The following is a 19,413-nucleotide window of genomic DNA, read 5'->3' on the forward strand; positions in this document are numbered from 1 at the left end:
TCACATTCTCTCATCCTGAAAACTCTTAGCGCCAAAAAAGAAAGAAAAGGGAATCTGACTTTTCCCTACAGCACATCCAAACAACTTCGTTGTGCAGTTCCTGCATTTTGAATCCTGGTAATATATCAAGTTATAGGATACTCTAATTCTACAAATACTCTAATTCTACAATTTTCCTATTCCTAAGTTTTCAAGCTGGTGCACTAGCGCACTACTGGTCTGCTACGTGTTTGTACAAATGTCATGATCTCCTGGATACCTTAGTCACTCACATCGCAGCACATATACACACGTCATGTGATCATGTCGGTGACACATTGCAGCACACACACACTTCATGATCTCCTGGATACCTTAGGGTGCGTTTGGATGGGAGACAATGTAGAATGGGACAGTCCCGTCTCAGTTTTTCAGGATGGGATGATCCCATTTCATGTTTGGTTGAATGGGATGGATCAGTCCTAATTTTTTGTTTGGTTGGAGAGATTGCTGTAGACGGGACGAGCACCGTTTTCTCCTTCTATTAGACACCGTTCGTGGGGCTCACCTATCATACTCACCGCCATCTTCTTCCTCCACCCCGGTTCCGCTCGTGGCACCGTTCTTGGGCTCGCCGTTGCGCCACCGGGGGAGCTTGCCCCGGGCGCGCCGCCCGTGAATCAGGCCCCGCCGGCCTCGAGCTGCCGCCCGCCGGATCTCAGGGGTCGTGGGGGAGCTCGCCCGCGCTGGCCGCGGCGGATCTCGCGCCGGCGCGGCCGGCGGCTCCCCCCGCCCAAGCTCTGCCCCTCCGCCGGCAGTTGACCGCCGTCCAACCTCGCCCCCTCCGCCGGTGCGGACGAACGGCGCGTGACGACACGTGACGGGGGCGAAGTGGGATGCCCCCGTCCGCTCGTTTTGGTGGGATGGGAGCATCCCGCATCTAAAGGGTATATTCCCTCATAGGGATGTCCCCATCCCACCTATCTCCAAACCAAACACGGGACGAAGTGGGATCGTCCTATCCCATCCCACTTCATCCCTCAAACCAAACGCACCCTTAGTCACTCACGTTACTGCGTGACAGTGTATTGTACGTTTTCAAACTTACAGTTGTACTACTAGGTATGAATGCACTAATTGGACATCATCAGCAACCAAAATGGATAACAAAAGTTCAGGTTCATCTTGCTGGAAACGACAGCCATTTTTTATTAAAAAAAGGCTTAAACGATGAAATTGGATTAACATGAGAAAAAAAAGTAATGGTACAGTGATTCAATAAGTAAAGGATTTTACATCACCAAAAGCTGGTACCGAAACTTCCTGTTGGATCTGGCTACAAGCTCTTGACAGGAGCAAACTACAGCCATGAACTCCTAACCCGGCAGGGTTATCTGGAGCCCTGGTATCGCGAGCCCAGTGTGTCTCATGGGTCAGGGCAGAGCCAAGATGCGTGATGGAAGTGAAGTTCACATTCCAAGGGTAAGCCCACGTCTCAGTGCTGCCTCAGAAGTATCATCTAGCAAAAGCTAAGTTCAACAGAAATGTGGTGCCACCAAGTTATCTCGAAACCCCAAACACCGAAAGGAACGTCATTCAATCACTTTGGTTTCCTTCTTGATGCGATCTCTGCTGCCCATGCTTTTCCAATGTCAGTCTGAAACTTCCCTGCACAGGAATTAATAAGCAGAAAAAATAAATAAGGTTTTCGCTTCAGCTATTTTAATTCAGTACTGTGGAAAAATTACAACATTGTGGAGTTGAATGAGATCGAGCATATATAACCAAAAAACATAAAAACGCATGGATCAATTCATGATTATTGGTAATCTCTAGTTTCAAGTTCAACAATAATCATTCAGGCACTAATATGTCCTGAAATTATGATGAGTGGTTTATATTATCTCAGAAAAAACATATTTAAAGCATACGAATTAAAAAATAAAGAACAACCAGCACAGTTAGATGAAGTGTTCAATTGTATGTGCTGGATGCTCATGAAAACTAAATAGAATAATATAAAGGAAGGAGAGAAACAAGGAAGATAATCACACCTGCTGTTGATTGGAAGAACTCTTCAAGGTCCCGTCCTTGCTCTGAAAATTTTTAAATACATAGGCGTAAGTATGGTACTTTAAATCCTATCTCATGGTCAACAAGGAGTGTAGCAGGTGTTAGGACATGGATTATGTGTATCACTTGTCACATACTCACACCCAGAAGGCTGTAGGACAAGTTGAATAGTAATGTAAGGTGTAAGCACAAATGACACAAAAGAAAATAAGTGTTATATTTGGTACATGAGCTGAATTTTATCTATAGTTCATTTTGTTTGATCACAAGTTCATAATTCGTAGCTACTGCAGATGGGAAAACAATAATCCAAGTCTTCAAATGCCAGTATGAACTCACCTTTTTCATATTCCAGTGCTTGAAGTATCATCTCAATCTGAAAATATAACAACAGAAAACAAAGTGTTACTACATTAAAAAAAATGAAAAGTTAGAGGCGCAGATCAGGGTCCTAAAGATTGTCTACACTGTTGCCAAACTGCACTAAGCACACTGCAAATCATGGCATCTACTACTATATTCTAAAGCTCCTGGGATTGGAGCGATTTCAGGCCAGGTTCTACTGTACAGTGGGTCCACTGTTTTTTTTATCAGCCACTGCACCGGTTAACAAAAGCTGTTCGAATCTCCTTGAATCATCGTGTCGCTAGAGTGGGTGCTAGCGACAGCTGCTGCAGTTCGCTACTATTTGTTTGGAGGTACCTTTTAAATTAATGTGCTTATATTTAACCATCTACCGTGGCATCATCCGTGAAATATAGCACCTAACATTGTACTTAATTTTTAACTACTCTGTTATAACAGTAATTGTATGCTGCTTTTGTGATTTTCTAACTAATGAACCTTGAACCTGTATAACATACGTGTAAAACCGATGAATTGTGAGGCAAGCAGGTTATTATACGGTACTCGCAAGACCAGTATAACGCAATAAAGTACTCCCTCCTTCCTTAGAAGGGAGTAGTTGATTTCAGGTGATTTTTAATTCAGATACGATCAATTCAATTTTGTGTTTCATTTTAATTTGTTTTCTGATTTGATTCAATACTGTTTTATAGAAGTAGCCTACACTTTTTTATTACTACTCCTTCCGTCCCAAATTGTAGTTCATTTTAGCTTTTCTAGATACATATTTTTTGTTATGCATCTACATATTGATTATGTCTAGATACATAGCAAAACATATATATCTAGAAAAACTAAAATGATCTACAATTTGACACAGAGAGTACTTTTCCATGACTACTAATTTTGGTACATGCGCGCATCGCGCGCCAACCGAACTAGTTCTGTTAAATCATGGCTAGAACTACCATGTGAGAGCTTTGCACAGATGATGTCATTGTGTCAGCAACTTGATGGACAAACTGTACCTTGTCAAAATCTTTGACAACCTTTGCTTCCAAAGAGGCATTGTTCTCATACTCCATCCAAAGTTCACGAATTTCTTGTGCTGAAGAACAAGAGCGTGCAGATAAAGTCAACAACTCAATATTTATTGTACGTCAAATTTAAAAGAGCTCAGATAGTCAGAAACTCTTCAGCCTGGCCTTTAAAGAAAACATCCTTTATCTTGCATGAATAACAGTTTCTCCAAGAGGCAAAGCTTAAGAGTGATTTTGAGTTCTAAAAGGTTCCCTTGGCACCTAATTAAGCAATGCCAATACTCCCCAACATTGTTCAGTGATTGTATAAATTCTGTTTCGAATAATGGGAACACAAGCTGCCCCACTGGATTTCTAAGTCATGGAACTCTGGGGAAAAAAATGTTGGACACAAAATGGCATTTAAGCAATAATAACAGAACGATTAATATGCTTCAAGGATAGAAAAATCATGATATGGTATAATATTAGCAACATTTACTACAATATGGCATCCTAAATACTCATAGACATCCATATTTCCTTCTATTTTTCCATCTAAAGTTCACGAACTTCTTGTGCTGAACAAGGACAGCATGCAGATTAAGGGAATATTTATATTACATGTAAGGCACGGAAACTGTTTAGTCTGGCTTCTACAGAAAGCATTCCTTATCTTGTATTAGGAACAGTTTATCTGAAAGTAGTAGTGATTTTAACTTATCAAGGGTTCACTTAACACCTGACCAAGGGATGGGAATGCTTGCCAGTATTGTCCAATGATCATCTAAACTATGTAACAGAAAGTGAGAACACAAGCTGCCCAGTGGATATCCAAGTTGGGGAGCCCATTTATCTGGGGGAAAATGAATTTCTAGGTTCCGTGCTACTTTCCTGATGGATAATAAAAGGTGTTGGATGGTAAAATGCCCATTTAATCAATAATAACAGCAAGATTAACACCGTTTCAAGGATTAAAATAATTTTATTTGGAATAATAACCACATTATCTTCTTTATTTCCCCTTGGACTATGGCACTATGCACACAATATTGGGACCACTAGGGAAACTTTTGTGTCATCTAGAAAGTTGTCAACAATTGCCATATCACCGCATTAATTTCACACAGCTACACATTGAGAAAAGACGAATTCATGTCAATGGAATGGTACCCGGCTAAGATACCTACAGCATGAAATGTTAACTTTTGCATATTTTGATATTTACCTCTTGAACCTCCACCAAGCAATTCGCACATATGGTCCAATGCTTCTTTCTCCATGCGGCTCTTCTCTTCCTTTGGAACGTTATCAGAAGGGGTGATGTCACCAACAATTGCTGGGGTGCCAGAAAAGAAGGTTGAAATGAGACGACCAAACAGAATCCTCATAAGGTAATTAGTGCCAGCAACAGGCTAGCAGGCTTGAGCACAACACATAATCGTAGCCAATTTTCTCAACGGCAAACTTCCTAAAGTTAAGTATCATATTTAGTGCTTCTATGACAAAATGAAATCTATGTATCACATAGTTTCACACTTTCACTAAACCTATATCGTTGTCTACCAAAGTTTCAAAGGCCATACAAGCAACTCATCATAGCAGAGTGATTGAATGCACATCCTACACCGGCAGTCCAGTTCACATCTACCAATACACCCCCATGGCCCCATAGTAATAGGCTCCTCCAACATTCACATCCTTACATCCCTGACTCACGCACAGACCTAAAATATCCAGCCAAACTATATAAACGAAGGTGTTTTGGGCCAATACCTTCTGCAATGTCGTGTACAATCGCCATTTTGACACACCTGCAGTTGAAGAAAAAGGAGGCTGTAATAAAGCCATAAAGGAACCGCAGAAAGGCTAAATACGGCCGCGCTGTAGAGGAAACGGGCGACTTCACCTGTCGCGGTCGACGCCAGGGAGATCGGCGGCGACGAGCGCCATGACGCCCATCCGGTACATGTGGTCGGCCACCGACTCGGGCGCCTGCACCCCGCGCTTCACCCACCCGGCCCTCTTGGTCGTCTGCACGCACACATCCCCCAATCACATCCCGATCCCCTCGCGACCAAACCAACCCGCCCGCTGAAATGCGAAACGCGGGAGAACGGAGCCAGCCACTCACCTTGAGGCGGTAGCAGAGCGTGAGGAAGTCGATGGCGCTGGACGCGGACGGGGCCGGGGCCGGGGCCGCGGCGTCGCCCGACGCGGCGGGGTTCGGGGAGGATGAGGAGGAGGAGGACATGGCGGCGGCGGCGAGGCGGAGGGGCGGCGCGCGGTGGGCGGGGGAGAGGAAGGGGGCGCGGGGGGCTCTGGCGGCGGCGAGGGTGGTGGCGCAGAGGGAGGAGAGGGAAAGGGCTCGGCTCCCACCACCCATCGGTTTTAGCTGAGGCGGAAGCAGGCGGAGGAGCGGTCGGTGCGCGGGCGGGGGGCTCGGCCTCCGTGGATGCCGGGCGGGGGGTGGTCGCGGTCGCGGAAGCGGCGCGTGCCCGCCCGCCGCGACCCGTGGCCCAGCTCGCGCGGCGGGCGGATCACGTGGGGCTTCCCCTAATTTTGGGCCCAGCACACGGGGGTTTCGCCGTTTTTCAGTCCAAAACTCGAAATGGTGGGGTGTGGCCGGAGCGCACGGCCCGCCAGTGCAGGTGCCGATGCCGCCGGATCACGTTGCATTTTTTTCTTTCTTTTTGCCGTTCGGCCGAGGAGGCCGATTTGTTTGTGGCACGAGCGGCAAAACAGCGTCGTCTCTAAAGAAACTGTAGTTCGTGGGCGTGCTAGAGCTCCGATGATAGGTAGGATCGTCGCACATTGGTCTAATAAAATGGATAAAAAAGGAGTTTTAAAGCAAATTGAGCAGTGGAGACTTCAGACTTGTGCAACAAATTTGATCATTTAACGATGGCTAGCTAGTCAGTCGTTCGTAGCAACGGATTCCCAATAAAAAGTATATCGATCACGCTCTCACAATTGAACCATGTATAAATTAAAACCATAAGGTCCTTTATGCCTTATCGAAAACAAACATAGATATGCACAAATCATTACACCAAAGACCCATATCCAGCCACCACCATCATCCATCAGAATATACATTTTATAGAAGTATAAAGAAACATATACTGCCCGTATTCAAGAAAGTTTATATACACCATAATAACTCCAAGGAAAATCATTTTTCATCCAACACCATTGCGGCGCTTTTCATCTATACTCCCGCTGAAGCTATCTTCGCATACAACTTATATCACCATACATCATTCCTTCTTCAAGATTTCATACCATCTTGATCATATCTTGATATGCCATATAGACCATCATATATAATAAACCTCTCCTATAAAGCCCTCTATTAAGAAAAGGAAAGATATAGACAATATTTGAAAATAAGACAGAATGCACAAACAATTTCTAACATATAATTCACTTAACCAACTTAGTGAACTCTTAGGGTAACAAGGATATGATATGTATTACAGTCGCTCCCTACCATTGCAAGCATCACCTAAGTAACAAACATAATTAACTTTCACTTCACTACTATAGTTGTTGTAGGCATCCCTCTGCTTGTTTTGCCTCTGTCGAACAATATAACACATAAACTAGTGATTGACTAAAAATTTGTGAAAATGTAGAACTTGTATGAACATTGCAATATATTTACCCTTTGCTTTAAGCCTCTCAACTTCATCTTGGGTAGCAAGAAGCCTATAATGACAAAAACTTGATTATATAAGTAGATTGTTTCTAATCATATTAATAAAATTATTTGAAAATTAGAGACTTACATTTTCTCTAAACTATTAATGCGCTCCAATAACTCCTTCTCTCTCTGTGTTGCTCCTTCAAGCTACATCAAATAATTTTGTCAACCAATATTTCAATGTGAAATGGAAGTTTCAGATATACATATGCAATACACAGACCAGTGGTAATTGCTTTGGGAACTTTAAATTATGCCATTCAAGATTTAACCGAATGGTTTCCCAAAAGTGATAACATGACATTAACATAAAAATCACTATACAACATAGAGTTTTATGTTGCTCTCGTGGAGGTAAAATTTAGATCACACATAACATGGTTGATATGAATGATAGCAGATAGAATGTGACACTATAAGACCTTATGGTACATATTCTACAATACCTAATTGATTAGTTCCAAGACAAATAAACGATTGCTAATAAGCTTGCAGTTTTCTCTTGAAGTTATCGGCTAATACTAAACACAACCAATAAAGTTAAGTTTCAAGAAAACTACATATATCACATAAACCAAAGAAAATGTTCAATATAAGTGTATAACAAAAGGTTTATGGTACCCGTATAAGGAAAAATTCTCCACCTATAACTAAAATACTAAATATCTAGAAAAAACAACATTGGTTAAAAAAACATACCTTGCTATAATCATGTATCACTTTAAAGCGGCCCTTTTGAAAGGCAGTTTTCTCCAGATATTCATCAACATCCTTGCAGTTAGAAACTACATAAAAGACACAATCTTACTTGTATTATGTTGTCAACTAAATTCAATCCTATACTAATGCAATAATAATATATAAGTTAAAAATCAAAGATACAACTAAATTTCAAAAAAATACATGTATTACATGTTATGTTAGGTTCAAAATGTTCTTGTAACTATACATAACATTTTTTTTTACTTTAAGGGTGAAGAATCTCAAACATGCCTGCTCTTGTCAGTTGCCTAGCAGGTGATATGGAATGAATTTCAAATGACTCATTGCGCAAAAGACCATTTGGGCTTCCTTGCTGTTTCACACTGATAGAGGCAATTAATGTTAGGCCAAAACACAAGTCTAATTTATATATTTGCATAATGTTAAGGTAGATGAAGCAATGTATGCTTGTGTAAGTAAATCAAATCAACACTTCTGGATAATCAAAACTTTAAAAAAAAATTGGATGAAAAGGCATGCTTATTACCTGACTAACTAGTAAGTAGTTCTTTATATATGTAGAATAAACATATAGATATAATAGTGTTTGTTCAAGAGGCAAAATCATGGTACTAATAATAGAAAATTGTTCTAACATTGAGATGGACATAAATAAACCCATGCAACCTGTTACCTTTGAGATAAGGACATCGGACTTGTTGAATTTGATTTTCCAGATCCATCATCACCAACATTCTATTAATAAAGCTTTGTTTGTTAAATGCATTATATACTAATTGGTAATATTAAAAATATAAGAACATAAATTAAATTTAAGTTACCATTTTCTCATCATTCGTAGGGCCATTACGTGTTCTAAGATCTTGTAGCTGGGTACTTTCATCGACAATATCAAGTTCAAATAGAAAACGTAAAAAGTCCTCCGCTTCATTCTCATCGGGGTACTATAATTATACAAAGATTAGTCCCATGCAAGTAAACAACTAAACTCTTATTCCAAAAAATAATAATTAATGATGAGGTGCATACCAATGCTGCTTGTGCTTTTAGGTCTGCAATATCAAAATTCCACTCACTCACACCCCTTCTATACTCTTCCTGTTTGAGAATTTTAAAACAAAAATTAATACCATCTTAAAGAATAGTGCACTCAAAATATTGTCAAAATGTACACAAATGGATTAGAGCCTTAATTAAATTGACATTTGTTGAATATGTCATACTTATAGTATTGTCAAATTGAGTATTGAATGGCATGTTATTAAAACATTATAAGGAAATAAAACAAAAAATATTTCGAATATCTATTTCAGCAATCAAAACCTGTGATGCCTTCTCTTTGCATTTATCATGTGGTTTCTCTGCCTGCAACTTTGCTTCATTCTCCTATTTGAAATAAATGGTACCACATAAATATTATTCAAAATACAATACAAGACCATATTTGTATGAAAATTTATTTGTTTGTACCTTTATAGTCTGCATCCGCTCAGCCAGCGATGGCAATTTATTTAGTATGCATTTCACAGCATTATGTTCTGCCTTTGCTTTTCTGAAAAATGGGTGCTTTAATAGCTTTTTTGCTGATGGCCTCTTTGTTGGATCTTTTATTAGACAAGTGGCAATCATACTCTTAAAAGACTACAAAACAAGGAGCGAAATGAATCGACATTGTCACACTAATTAACTTCAAACGAATATTTTAAAACCATACATCTGTAAACTTCTTCTCCTTTGTGTTATGAAGTGATGGTGGAGCATGTTGCAACGTCATGAGAAAGACCTACATGGCATTTCATAAACTTCATTCAGTCACTACATTATGGCAAAATAATACAGATTAGATTAGTGTGCTACCTTTGCTGGAGGTTGACTAGAAAATGGAGCATGACCAATAGCAAGTTCAAGTGCAGTTATACCAAATGACCAAATATCTGCCCTGTAATTGTTTTCAGACTAAGAAAATCAACAGGCAAATACAGCCAATTGTTATATAAAAATAGTAGTATGGTAATAAAATATATACTTGAAGTCGTAATCCTTTTGCTCCATAACTTCAGGGGCCATCCTTGAAAAAAATATAAGTGGAGAGCTATGTTAGTATGCAAGAAACTATCAACTAGTATGCTACGCTACAATAAAACAATTAATACAAATTAGTAATATGAAATATTTTGGTGGTACTTACCAGCAAGGCGTCCCAACAAGTGTCTTCCTTTTTCCATGTCTATTAATTATTGAATCGTAAAGGCTAGCAGTAACTCCAAAATCTGACAGTTTCACTCCTTGTTCTTGATCAAGTAGTATGTTCCCAGCCTGTGCCCATGCATAAAACATATAGCTTGTTATTATAAAATTCCATGCATGCAATGTGTGCACCATATAGATTATAATAGAACTCATAGATACATTTCTAACCGCATTAACCAGTGTGTATATCGCAATGACAAAGATGCATACCTTTACATCCCGATGTATGTGGCCATTTTCATGAAGGTATTCTAAACCCTTCAGTGTTTCACGCAGAACAAACGCTATGAAGTTCTCGTCCTCGAACCCTTTCGGGTACGAAGACTTCATCAAGTGGTAGCACGAACCCCCAGCCATATAGGGCATTACAATCCACAAGGCTTCTCCCTCTGTAAATGAGCAGTATGCGCTGAGAAGATTTGGATGGTCAATCATAATCATGGTCTTCACTTCCTCTGAGGCGTTGTTCTGAATGGGAAAAAAAAAGAGCATGTATTGATTAATGCTATCGACGACTGACGAGTAACGTGCTGATGTCGAGTTGAGTACGTACCACGTCGGATTCCGTGCGGTGTGCCATGTTCATGATCTTGACGGCGACGACCTCGCCGCCGAGCGGGCGGCACCGCGCCCGGCGCACGACGGCGGTGGCGCCGTCCCCGATTGGCTCGAGCAGGTCGTAGTCCGCCGCCCGGATGGGGAACTCCCGCTTCCTCCCCTTGGGCGACGACGACGTCAGCGGCCCGCTCCTCTTCCCCTTCCACATATCGCCCTTCGTCCCCTCTAGGCCTAGGCGCGCGGCGGCGCGTCAGAGGGACGGGGACCCGCCCGAATCAAGAACCGCACGAGGGGGATCGCGCGATGCGATGAGCAGCCGGCCGGCGTTGGGGAGCGAGGGAGAGGAAGGGAAGGAGGGATCTAGAGGGGTGGATCCACGGGGGAGGAGGCTTTAGGCGGGAGACGCGCGGCGGTGGGGGATCGGGGACCGCGCGCTCTTTCTCGTGAGCGATCGGGAACGAGGAGGACGACGAGCGAGGGAAGCGGTGGCCGTTGCGGGGGAGCGAGATATTTATAACGATCGCGTTCGCGTCAGGAGTCAGGACTGGGCTGGGACCACGGGTACGGGATCCGAGTGGCCGTCGCGCACGTCAGGCCGGGGGTTTTCTGGTTCGATTCGGGGGCGGATCGCCGCCGACCGATCCGGCCGCACTCCGTTTCACCATCGATCCCGCCGTCGTTACAGGGGCCATGCGCCCATGCAGGTGCAGGGCGCCGATCCGTGACGCGCATGCTGCGTCCCGGCCCGCCGCCGCCTTCTTCCACGCATGCGTGACACGAGGGCGGCGTCGCCGAGCAACGCAAGTCGCGACCCGTGCGTGCGCGGTCAGGTTCAGCGCATCGGGCAAGAGTTGCCTGTTGATCAGTAGCTAGCTACACGCCACGCAAGCGAGCCGGAAATCTACTCTCTGGCTGGCCGGGCGCTGCCCGTGCTCGGCGTCGATCAAAAGGCGATCGCGATCACGGCGGAGCAGGCAGAAAGCTAGCTAGCTAAGAGAGAGATCGCTTGCGATTTTCCCTGGCTCTCACGCCGCCTGTGAGCAGAACAGTACGTCGTGCTGTCCTCCATATGTTTCACCTCACTGTTAAAAAAACGACCTACCATCCCAACAAAAATCTCGATTATTTTTGACAGGGGACTAAAGAGGTTTTAATCTCAGGTCTAAATTTTGTAGTATATGAAGACACTTTTAATCCCGGTTGGTAACCAACCGGGACTAAAGGTGATCCCAAGTTACTACAAAAGGATGCATCCTCTACTTAACCAGATGTGCTGTGTAGGTGAGAGGTAAGGAAGCTACGCGTGAGGCTTGAGGTCATGGGTTCGAATCCCACACACTGCGCACGCGCATATTTTGCGTGAGAAATCGCGTGACTTGTGTTTTGCGACGTGCACATGGGGGAGTCCTCCCGGGAATAGTCCCGGGTGAAAGACCTATAAACACGCACAATCTGATTTTCTCAACGAGAAATCCAATCCAAGCATTCAGGAGTTGCCAACCAAAAGCATGGATGCATGCAGTTTAGATAAGAGCAACTTCAGCAGAACTTCTAAATGACCCCCTAACCCATGTTTAGAGGATCACTCCAGCAAGCCCTCTGCTAGACTCCCATTATGGGGAAACCTCCAAACCGACCTGTAACTTGGGTTCTCTCTAAAAAAATTCAATCCAACCATCACACATGACGTAAGGTATTACGCAATCTAGCGGGTCTAAACACTGACACTTCCCTCCACCCTCCATTTCTGAGGGGGTCTCTAGGGAGCCTTCTATCCATGGATGTTTTGCTGGATTTGGAGACATGCATTTATGTGACCCGTAAAAAATAGAGAGAACCCCTTTTCACCTTTGGGGGCTTTGATTTGAGAAGTTGCTCTAAGATCATCAGCTAATCACAGGGTTCAAGCGCGTGAGATCTCGAATCCCGGCGCGTGATGGACGATACGGCCCGTTGGAGAGAAATGCGAGCCCTGGCCGGGAACCATGTGATGCGCAACGCTATGTTACTATACACTGTACCAAACGCGCGAGAAAGATGCAAAAGGCGCTGAACCAGGAGTACGATCTGCAGTTCTCTCCTCCATATACATGCACCCGTGACCGTCTCCTTAAACTCCAGATCAATGAGAGAACAAATAGCCTATCTTGTGTAGTCAATCGTGTAGTCCCGACTAGATCGCTGTACACATCACAGGAGACGACAGATTCTAGTTTGAATTAAAAAGAACTAGAAGACCATTCTTCCACAATCCGTTGTAGTCTAGCTGGTTAGGATATTCGGCTCTCACCCGAGAGACCCGGGTTCGAGTCCCGGCAACGGAAATTTTATTTTGGCTGTTCCTTTTTGTTTCCCTTTCACATTTTTTGCGTACCTGAACTCTGAAGCGTGCTGTTCTTAGGCACTGCACCAAGGCTTTCATCCAACGCACCGTCTTATTCAGCCGTTGTCTTCCCTCTTCTCCTGCGTTTGAGTGCTTCAGTGCTTGGTCTTGGGGAGAAAATGGGAAAGGTGCAATTTGCCATGGGCCGGAAAACGCAGGTCTGGCTTGAGTTGCAAAAGGTGCCGGAGAGCAGACGGCGGCCGCAGCAGGAAGCCAGGAATATTTGCTAGGGGTTAACTTGCTGTTTTTTTACATAACTAGATCCCAGACTGTAAATTCTTATTTGGGTGTGGGTCGCAGAGGGAACGTATTTTCTTTTTCTAAATGAAAAAACTCTAAATCTTACACAGATATAAATTAGCATCGCCTAAACATTGTGCAATAGGGCCAAAAATCGCCTTTATTATTGGATGACTATAAGACTATTGCACCAGAAAAAAATGTCTTCGCTCAAACATTCAATAAACTAATCTAAGTAGGCAAGAAAGTTTATGAAAGAATTTGGTAATATATAGTGTGCTATCTTATAGTACTCCACAAAATTTTAGCCCAACCATTTAACTGTACAATGAAAAGTGCGAAAAGAGAAATTTTAGGCAAACAAAATGTTGTCGGTTCGCTTGTCGTTGTGCAGGACATCTTTTCGGATGATTTTTGTTTTATATATTGGTAGTATTATTTTCTACACCACCAATTGTTTAAGAGTGACCAATTTTTAAGGTTTCTCAAAAATGGTCATCACGTCGCCCAATTTATTGAGCGACGGCCCGACGGGGACTGGTTTTTGTAAAAATAAAAAATAAAAAAAACTTCCATTGGTTGGGCAACGTAGCATATGGAAATCCACCCCATCGCATGAGAAATGCTATGCACAAGAGCGGAGCTAGGAGGTGGAAGGATTGGTGGTCAGCTTTCACCTCCATGTTGCATTTCATGGGTGTCATTAGCTGCCATGAACAGTGATTGGCTATTAAAGTTGTCAAATTCCAATACACCTGTCACTATTCAAATTGATTTCAGAGAGCCACTGCCCCAATCACCAATTCATGTAGAAAACCACATGAGCGGAGGAGAATCACACGGTAGAGCAAAGGACAAAGTCAGCGATCGATCACCTGTGACAATATAATGGGCCATTCCGATTTCTTATTTGTTCTGATTCGATTTACATCAGTATCCGACACAAAAACAGGTGATCCGATCCGACCAAGAACTCATTGCCATAACTGTCTTGAGATCGTCCTGCCATCAAATCGTGAACACGCGCGTAGTACATGACATTTATCCGGCGTCCACTTGACAGTACACGAATGGCCACGGCGAATGAACGCGGTGGCCGGCGGGACAGATCGATGGTCGGTCAGACCGGCGCGAGGCCGTGCTTGAGCGCCGCCCTCCAGACGACGTCGATGCGGTCGACGTCGATGGCGCCGACCTCGTGGTGGTCCCAGCCCTCGAGGAAGTGCACGACGCCGCCGGCGTGGCAGGCGTGCACCACCCCGCGCTCCATGGTGTACTCGCAGGAGCTGAGCCCGCGCACGTCCTTGGGGAGCCGCATCGCGGCGAGCTTCCCGTAGGTGCAGTCCCGCCGGAACCCGATGATCGGCGGCACCACGAACTGGTGGAAGTGCGTCCCCGCCGGCGCCCACCGCTGCTCCCGCGGCGACAGCCACTTGCCCACGATCCACGTCTGCAAATAACACTTAGCCACCGTGTCAGGTATCCACTAGTTAAGCTCTGCGGGTACAGTAGGGCAACGCGAACGTTGAGGACATGTGTACCTTGCAGTTCTGCGCGGCCTGGTACTTGGTGACCTGCACGAGGTACTGCTGGAACTCCGGCGGCGCCTCCCGCTGGATCTTGACGAACCTCTCGGACGACATCGTGAACATCTGAAAACCAGTCGAGAGGAAGATCATCTATCAGCTCCGATCATGTCAGCTGGTGTGAGATGAGCCTGCAGGGAGATGGAGATGTGCGTTGTACCAGGACTCTGATCTTCTTCCTGCAGAGGTAGAGCGCGATGGCCCTGCCGAGCTTGGACGTCGCGCCGGTGAGGAACACCTCCTTCACGTTGCTGGGGATCTCGTTCAGGATCACCGCCGCCGTCAGCGTGTTGCCGTGCACCACCCGCACCCGCAGGTCCGGGTGCTTGCTCACGAACAGGGTGCCGCCACCGTTCAGCGCCTCGTTCTGATGAGCAGACAACGAAGATGAAAAACGTTAGCCTCGTACTATGATTCTCGCTCAACTGCCAGAAAAATCACCGCGTTGAATTCTTTTTTTCGAAAATGGCCACTACTCCATCTCCAAATCCAGCACGGTACTATTCCGATCTTGAATCGGGGGAGATCTTATCATCCCCCCGTTCAGACATGTCAGAGAGGGGCCATAAGGGCGAGCACTGGAGAGCACAGCAGCACTAGACAGGTGTGCCTGCAGGCTGCTGCAGCCCTGTACTGTCCGTGCATCGCATTCGCATCTCTGCCTCCGTCTACAGTTCGCCACACGACACACGTCTGATTGGCGCGCAGGAGGAACAGGGCCCGATCTAAGGGCCTGCCGTCTGCGTCACACGGCCCATTAATGGAGCAGAACAGAGAACGGCAGGACCACACCGAATTCCCTCCGATTGTTGGATAGGATTCCATCCCGCCCATCCATCATCAGCATGAACCGACGACCCGTCATGGCCCACCGGCACGCGGCCGCCCTGCCACCGCGCCTCCCCCCGGCCCCCGATTTGGCTGGCTGGCGTCGCCGGCGCGCGACAGGGACACACGGCTCCACCACCACTTGACCACTTCCCTTTCCTTTCCTTTCCCTCCCCGCCAGGCGCCGTCGCCGACGCCGAAAGGGAGACCAGAGCGAGACCACGGCATCATCAATGGGCTCTCGCCGTCGCCTGCTTGGCGCCTTGGCCACCGTCTCCTCCCCACACACACACAAACACACCTGACACCCCCGCGCCCGTGTCGTCCGCGTCCGTCCAGCGCGAACCCGGGCGTGGCGTGGCGTGGTCGTCTCGCCACCGCTGCCGGCCGGCCGGCCGGCCTTCAATGCGGCCACATGCGCGCCCGACGCATCCCCGTCTCGCAATAATAATACACGGACGGATCATGGATGGATGTTGGATGCCAGTGATAGAACCTACTGTACTCGGCCAGCCCACACACCGGGTAGCCGTAGCCAAACAACGGCGACGCGTCACGCGTGCGTCCACGCTACGCACCACGGCGTCATGTGAGCATCTACTGCTCAACTCGCGAGGAAGACGATGGGATCCAGTACAGCTACGTGCTGCTGCGCTCAAGTACCGGCAAGCAGTTTAAAACACTGGTGGTTGTTTAATTGTTATCATAGCCATTAAGTTGCAACGGAGACCGACGGACGGAGGGGGGAGAGAGAGAGAGGCAGCTGAACGAAGCTGAGTAGTAGCTGACCTTGTTGAGGGCGGCGAGGCTGAGCACCTTGACGCCCATCCTGTCGGCCCGGAGGATCGCCAGCTCGATCTGGTGGTTGATGCCCTTCTTCGCCGCCGGCAAGAAGTACTGCGCGTCGCGTCGTCGACATGCACAACATACGCCCAAAAGACAAGACACTTCATTAGCCTAGTTTAGTTAGCAGACGCCCGTCAAATCAAATCTGCCTACGCGATCAATGCAAATCTTTTATCATCCAGCGTCGTCGCGTCATCATCGATCAAGCCGGGATCCGATCGATCCGTACCTGGAAGCCGTAGCGGGGCACGGACCAGGTCTGGTGGAGGTGTCCGCGGAGGTAGTAGAAGCTGACGACGAAGGTCTTGGAGCAGCACCACATGAGGAGCATGAATCCGAAGGCGACGGGCCAGAAGGGGAGCAGGATGAAGTGGTTTGCGAACGGGGTGGAGCTCAGCGACCGGAGCGCGAACGGCACGTGCATCGACGACATGATGTCCACCACGTGCGCCAGGAACACGAACTCCGGCGTGCCCAGCGCGCCGCCGCCGCCCGCGCCGTCGTACGCCGCGCGCTGCAGCGGCCACGACCGCTCGTCCAGGGTGCCGAACGCCGCGTCCAGCGCAGGCATGAACAGGCAGAAGTTGCCGCGCTTCTCGAGGTGGTGGAGGCTCAGGTACGAGGGCGTGTAGAGGATGTATCGGAGCGGGGGGAAGGCGTCGAACACCCTGGGCGACACGACCTCCACGTTGCTGTAGCCCATGGCGCGGAGGTAGTCGAAGACGAAGGCGTGCGCGTAGACCAGGCCGATGGAGCCGGCGCCCAGCAGGAAGGCGCCTGCCAGCGGGGCCCCCATCGCCAGCGTCAGGAGCAGGCTCTCCAGCGGCGTGCCGAACCCGGCTGCAGATGCAACACGAGCAGGAAAACTTTATATTTTTTTTTATTATATAGCAAGGAGCAGAAAAAAACTTTATTTATTGACGAGAACGGAGGAGAAATAATGGCGCAGCCATGCAGAAATTGTTGCAGCATCAATCATGCATCTTTTGATCTTAAAAAAAGAATAAATAAAAATGCACCTGCAGCCGGCGCAGAGGATCCCGTTACCTGTTAGCGCCTGGGTGACGCCGGAGGAGTGGTGCGCGGCGTGGTAGCGGGCGAAGAGCGGGGCCCGGTGGAGGGCCCGGTGGGCCAGGTAGAAGACCGGCTCTGAGAAGCCCACATGCAGCAGCAGGGCCACGGCCCAGCCGCGCGGGTCCCACAGGCAGAGCTGCCGCAGGCCCGGGAGCAGTGGGCTGTTGACCACCGTGGCCCCAATCAGCGTTTGTAGAATCAGAAAGTTGTCCCTGCACGCGGGGGCCCACCGGTCAGCCACACAGTCAGGCAGAGGTCGGACAAAAAATTACCGAATTACTGTCCCAAGGAACTACATCACCAAATGATATGCTGACAACTTTGTGCATATCTAGTCACCGCTAGTTTTTGTTTTTTATTTTTTTCTTCCGTGAGGGAGGTGTGGAAAAAATAATCAAGAAAATAAAATCTACCTTTTGGACCTTCAACTCCAACTATAAACGACTCAAGAAATCAAACTGAATATAGAAGACGCTAGAGGCGTAGAAGCTAGCTCTCAACTGCCGTAGCTTACTCGTGCAAGCTACAAAGTAGTTGCCGTCAATACAAAGTGTGCCCATCCACACATTTTGAATGAACCCAGACTCCAAAGTGGTTTGGTGCTGCAACTGCAAGGTGCACATGCCATGCAGCTCGCAATCTAACACAGCAGCATCTACCCCCAAGAAGTAGAAACTCACGAGGAGGCCATAGGCATACAGCCAAGCTAAGGTGGTGGTGGAAGTATTCTCACCAGTCCCACTCGGCGTCGATCTGGCGGAAGTCGACGCCATCGGCGACGACGCGGCGGCGGCGGGTGAAGAAGAGCATGTTGCCGTAGGTGAACCAGAACTGGTAGATGAGCCCACGCACGGCGAAGAGCACCAGCAGGTGCAGCCACCACGAGCCCAGCGGCAGGCCCCCTTGCTCCCGCCATTCCTGCACCACCTTCCACACCAGAGGCCCGAACAGCATGTACTGCATTTATATGCATAACGAAACATGTCAAAGAACTATATATATAAAGATACTGCATAGTTATTACAAAAATAGATGTATATATATGTGTATATATGGACATGGAGGCACAAAAAGGGAAGGAGGAGGAGGAGTCGTTTGCCTTGTATTGGCCGAGGCTTGCCCACGGCCAGGAAGAGAGGGGCGGCGCCATGGATTCTGGCCTTGAGAGATCAGTGCCGAAGGGGAAACAGTGCTCTGTGTCTGAAGTACAGGAGGGAGGCCCGGGAGAGAGAGAAACAGAGGAGGGTATGTGTAGTTGCGCTTGGCCACTGCCTTCGTCTCTCCTCTGACCTCTGCTCTTTGGGCGGCCACCCTGCCTACTTATAAGCAGAGGCCAGGCCAGCAGAGGAGGGCAAAACAAAGACAGCGACCACCCCCCATCCCGGCCGGCGGGTCCCGCCTCGCGCGCGCGACGCAGCTCAGCTCATCGCGGCCCATCACGGCACGCGCGCGGAAAGAAACATGTCAACGAAAATCTAGCGCGCGGATTTGGCGTTGCCAGGGAAGATCTTAAAGGCGCCGATGGACATCCGGCACCAGCAGCGGAATCTCCCTGCCATTAATCGCCATCAGCAGCAGCAGCAACTAACCGTCCTAACGATCGGCCTCGCCGAGCTCGGTTCTAAACAAAACTTGTAATGAGCATACAGTATTCGACATGGCTCCTCAGTCCGGTAATCCGGTTTTTGCTCGAGCTCACAAGTCGGAACGCACCGGCACTGCAGCTCGGCGCGAGTCAAACACCCTACCGGTGCGGGCATGATGGCTCGTTCGTGGCGTGTGCCACACGAGATGAGTCGGCTG

At 47.2% G+C, this 19,413-nt stretch overlaps 3 protein-coding genes and 1 non-coding gene across 5 annotated transcripts; 1 reads left to right on the plus strand and 3 right to left on the minus strand.

Moving 5' to 3' along the window:
• Positions 1-1,164: 1,164 nt before the first annotated feature.
• LOC101762598 (HD domain-containing protein 2) lies at positions 1,165-5,864 on the minus strand. The gene is made up of 8 exons (XM_004951642.3): positions 5,551-5,864; positions 5,326-5,450; positions 5,193-5,230; positions 4,645-4,755; positions 3,426-3,505; positions 2,392-2,428; positions 2,034-2,075; positions 1,165-1,647 (listed from the first exon to the last, which is right to left on the minus strand). The coding sequence occupies exons 1-8, from the start codon at positions 5,800-5,802 to the stop codon at positions 1,580-1,582; spliced, it is 753 nt and encodes a 250-aa protein (XP_004951699.1). The 5' UTR covers positions 5,803-5,864; the 3' UTR covers positions 1,165-1,579.
• Positions 5,865-6,463: 599 nt separating this feature from the next.
• Positions 6,464-11,123, minus strand: LOC101763952 (serine/threonine-protein kinase BLUS1). Of its 2 annotated transcripts, XM_012848418.2 has the most exons (16): positions 10,649-11,123; positions 10,306-10,563; positions 10,034-10,161; positions 9,872-9,913; positions 9,703-9,784; positions 9,560-9,628; positions 9,316-9,486; positions 9,169-9,231; positions 8,875-8,943; positions 8,667-8,789; positions 8,519-8,580; positions 8,116-8,207; positions 7,822-7,907; positions 7,208-7,269; positions 7,084-7,127; positions 6,464-6,997 (listed from the first exon to the last, which is right to left on the minus strand). In XM_012848418.2, the coding sequence occupies exons 1-16, from the start codon at positions 10,859-10,861 to the stop codon at positions 6,960-6,962; spliced, it is 1,602 nt and encodes a 533-aa protein (XP_012703872.1). In that variant the 5' UTR covers positions 10,862-11,123; the 3' UTR covers positions 6,464-6,959. The 2 variants fall into 2 exon arrangements, 1 of the variants encoding a protein (XP_012703872.1); XR_002677126.1 differs by lacking the exons at positions 6,464-6,997; positions 7,084-7,127; positions 8,116-8,207.
• Positions 11,124-12,904: 1,781 nt separating this feature from the next.
• TRNAE-CUC lies at positions 12,905-12,977 on the plus strand. Its single transcript has one exon. It is a non-coding gene; the product is annotated as a tRNA-Glu (tRNA).
• Positions 12,978-14,018: 1,041 nt separating this feature from the next.
• On the minus strand, positions 14,019-18,916 carry LOC101763006 (protein ECERIFERUM 3). Its single transcript, XM_004951645.2, has 8 exons — positions 18,710-18,916; positions 18,344-18,567; positions 17,584-17,822; positions 16,766-17,376; positions 16,480-16,587; positions 15,023-15,229; positions 14,818-14,928; positions 14,019-14,726 (listed from the first exon to the last, which is right to left on the minus strand). The coding sequence occupies exons 1-8, from the start codon at positions 18,758-18,760 to the stop codon at positions 14,397-14,399; spliced, it is 1,881 nt and encodes a 626-aa protein (XP_004951702.1). The 5' UTR covers positions 18,761-18,916; the 3' UTR covers positions 14,019-14,396.
• Between the last annotated feature and the right edge of the window lie 497 nt (positions 18,917-19,413).

Source organism: Setaria italica, chromosome I, assembly GCF_000263155.2.
Source record: "Setaria italica strain Yugu1 chromosome I, Setaria_italica_v2.0, whole genome shotgun sequence".
NCBI lineage: Eukaryota > Viridiplantae > Streptophyta > Magnoliopsida > Poales > Poaceae > Setaria > Setaria italica.

Coding starts and splice junctions, on each gene's coding strand:
- LOC101762598 (XM_004951642.3), bottom strand. CDS start 5,802: ATGGGTGGTGGGAGCCGAGCCCTTTCCCTCTCCTCCCTCTGCGCCACC. Junction 5,231..5,325: donor CCTGGCGTCGACCGCGACAG/GTGAAGTCGCCC, acceptor CTTCAACTGCAG/GTGTGTCAAAATGGCGATTG. Junction 4,756..5,192: donor TGTACACGACATTGCAGAAG/GTATTGGCCCAA, acceptor CTGGCACCCCAG/CAATTGTTGGTGACATCACC.
- LOC101763952 (XM_012848418.2), bottom strand. CDS start 10,861: ATGTGGAAGGGGAAGAGGAGCGGGCCGCTGACGTCGTCGTCGCCCAAG. Junction 10,564..10,648: donor ACCGCACGGAATCCGACGTG/GTACGTACTCAA, acceptor TTTCCCATTCAG/AACAACGCCTCAGAGGAAGT. Junction 7,270..7,821: donor TGATACATGATTATAGCAAG/GTATGTTTTTTT, acceptor TATTTGATGTAG/CTTGAAGGAGCAACACAGAG.
- LOC101763006 (XM_004951645.2), bottom strand. CDS start 18,760: ATGGCGCCGCCCCTCTCTTCCTGGCCGTGGGCAAGCCTCGGCCAATAC. Junction 17,377..17,583: donor CGTCACCCAGGCGCTAACAG/GTAACGGGATCC, acceptor TTGCATCTGCAG/CCGGGTTCGGCACGCCGCTG. Junction 15,230..16,479: donor GCCTCGCCGCCCTCAACAAG/GTCAGCTACTAC, acceptor TCTGCTCATCAG/AACGAGGCGCTGAACGGTGG.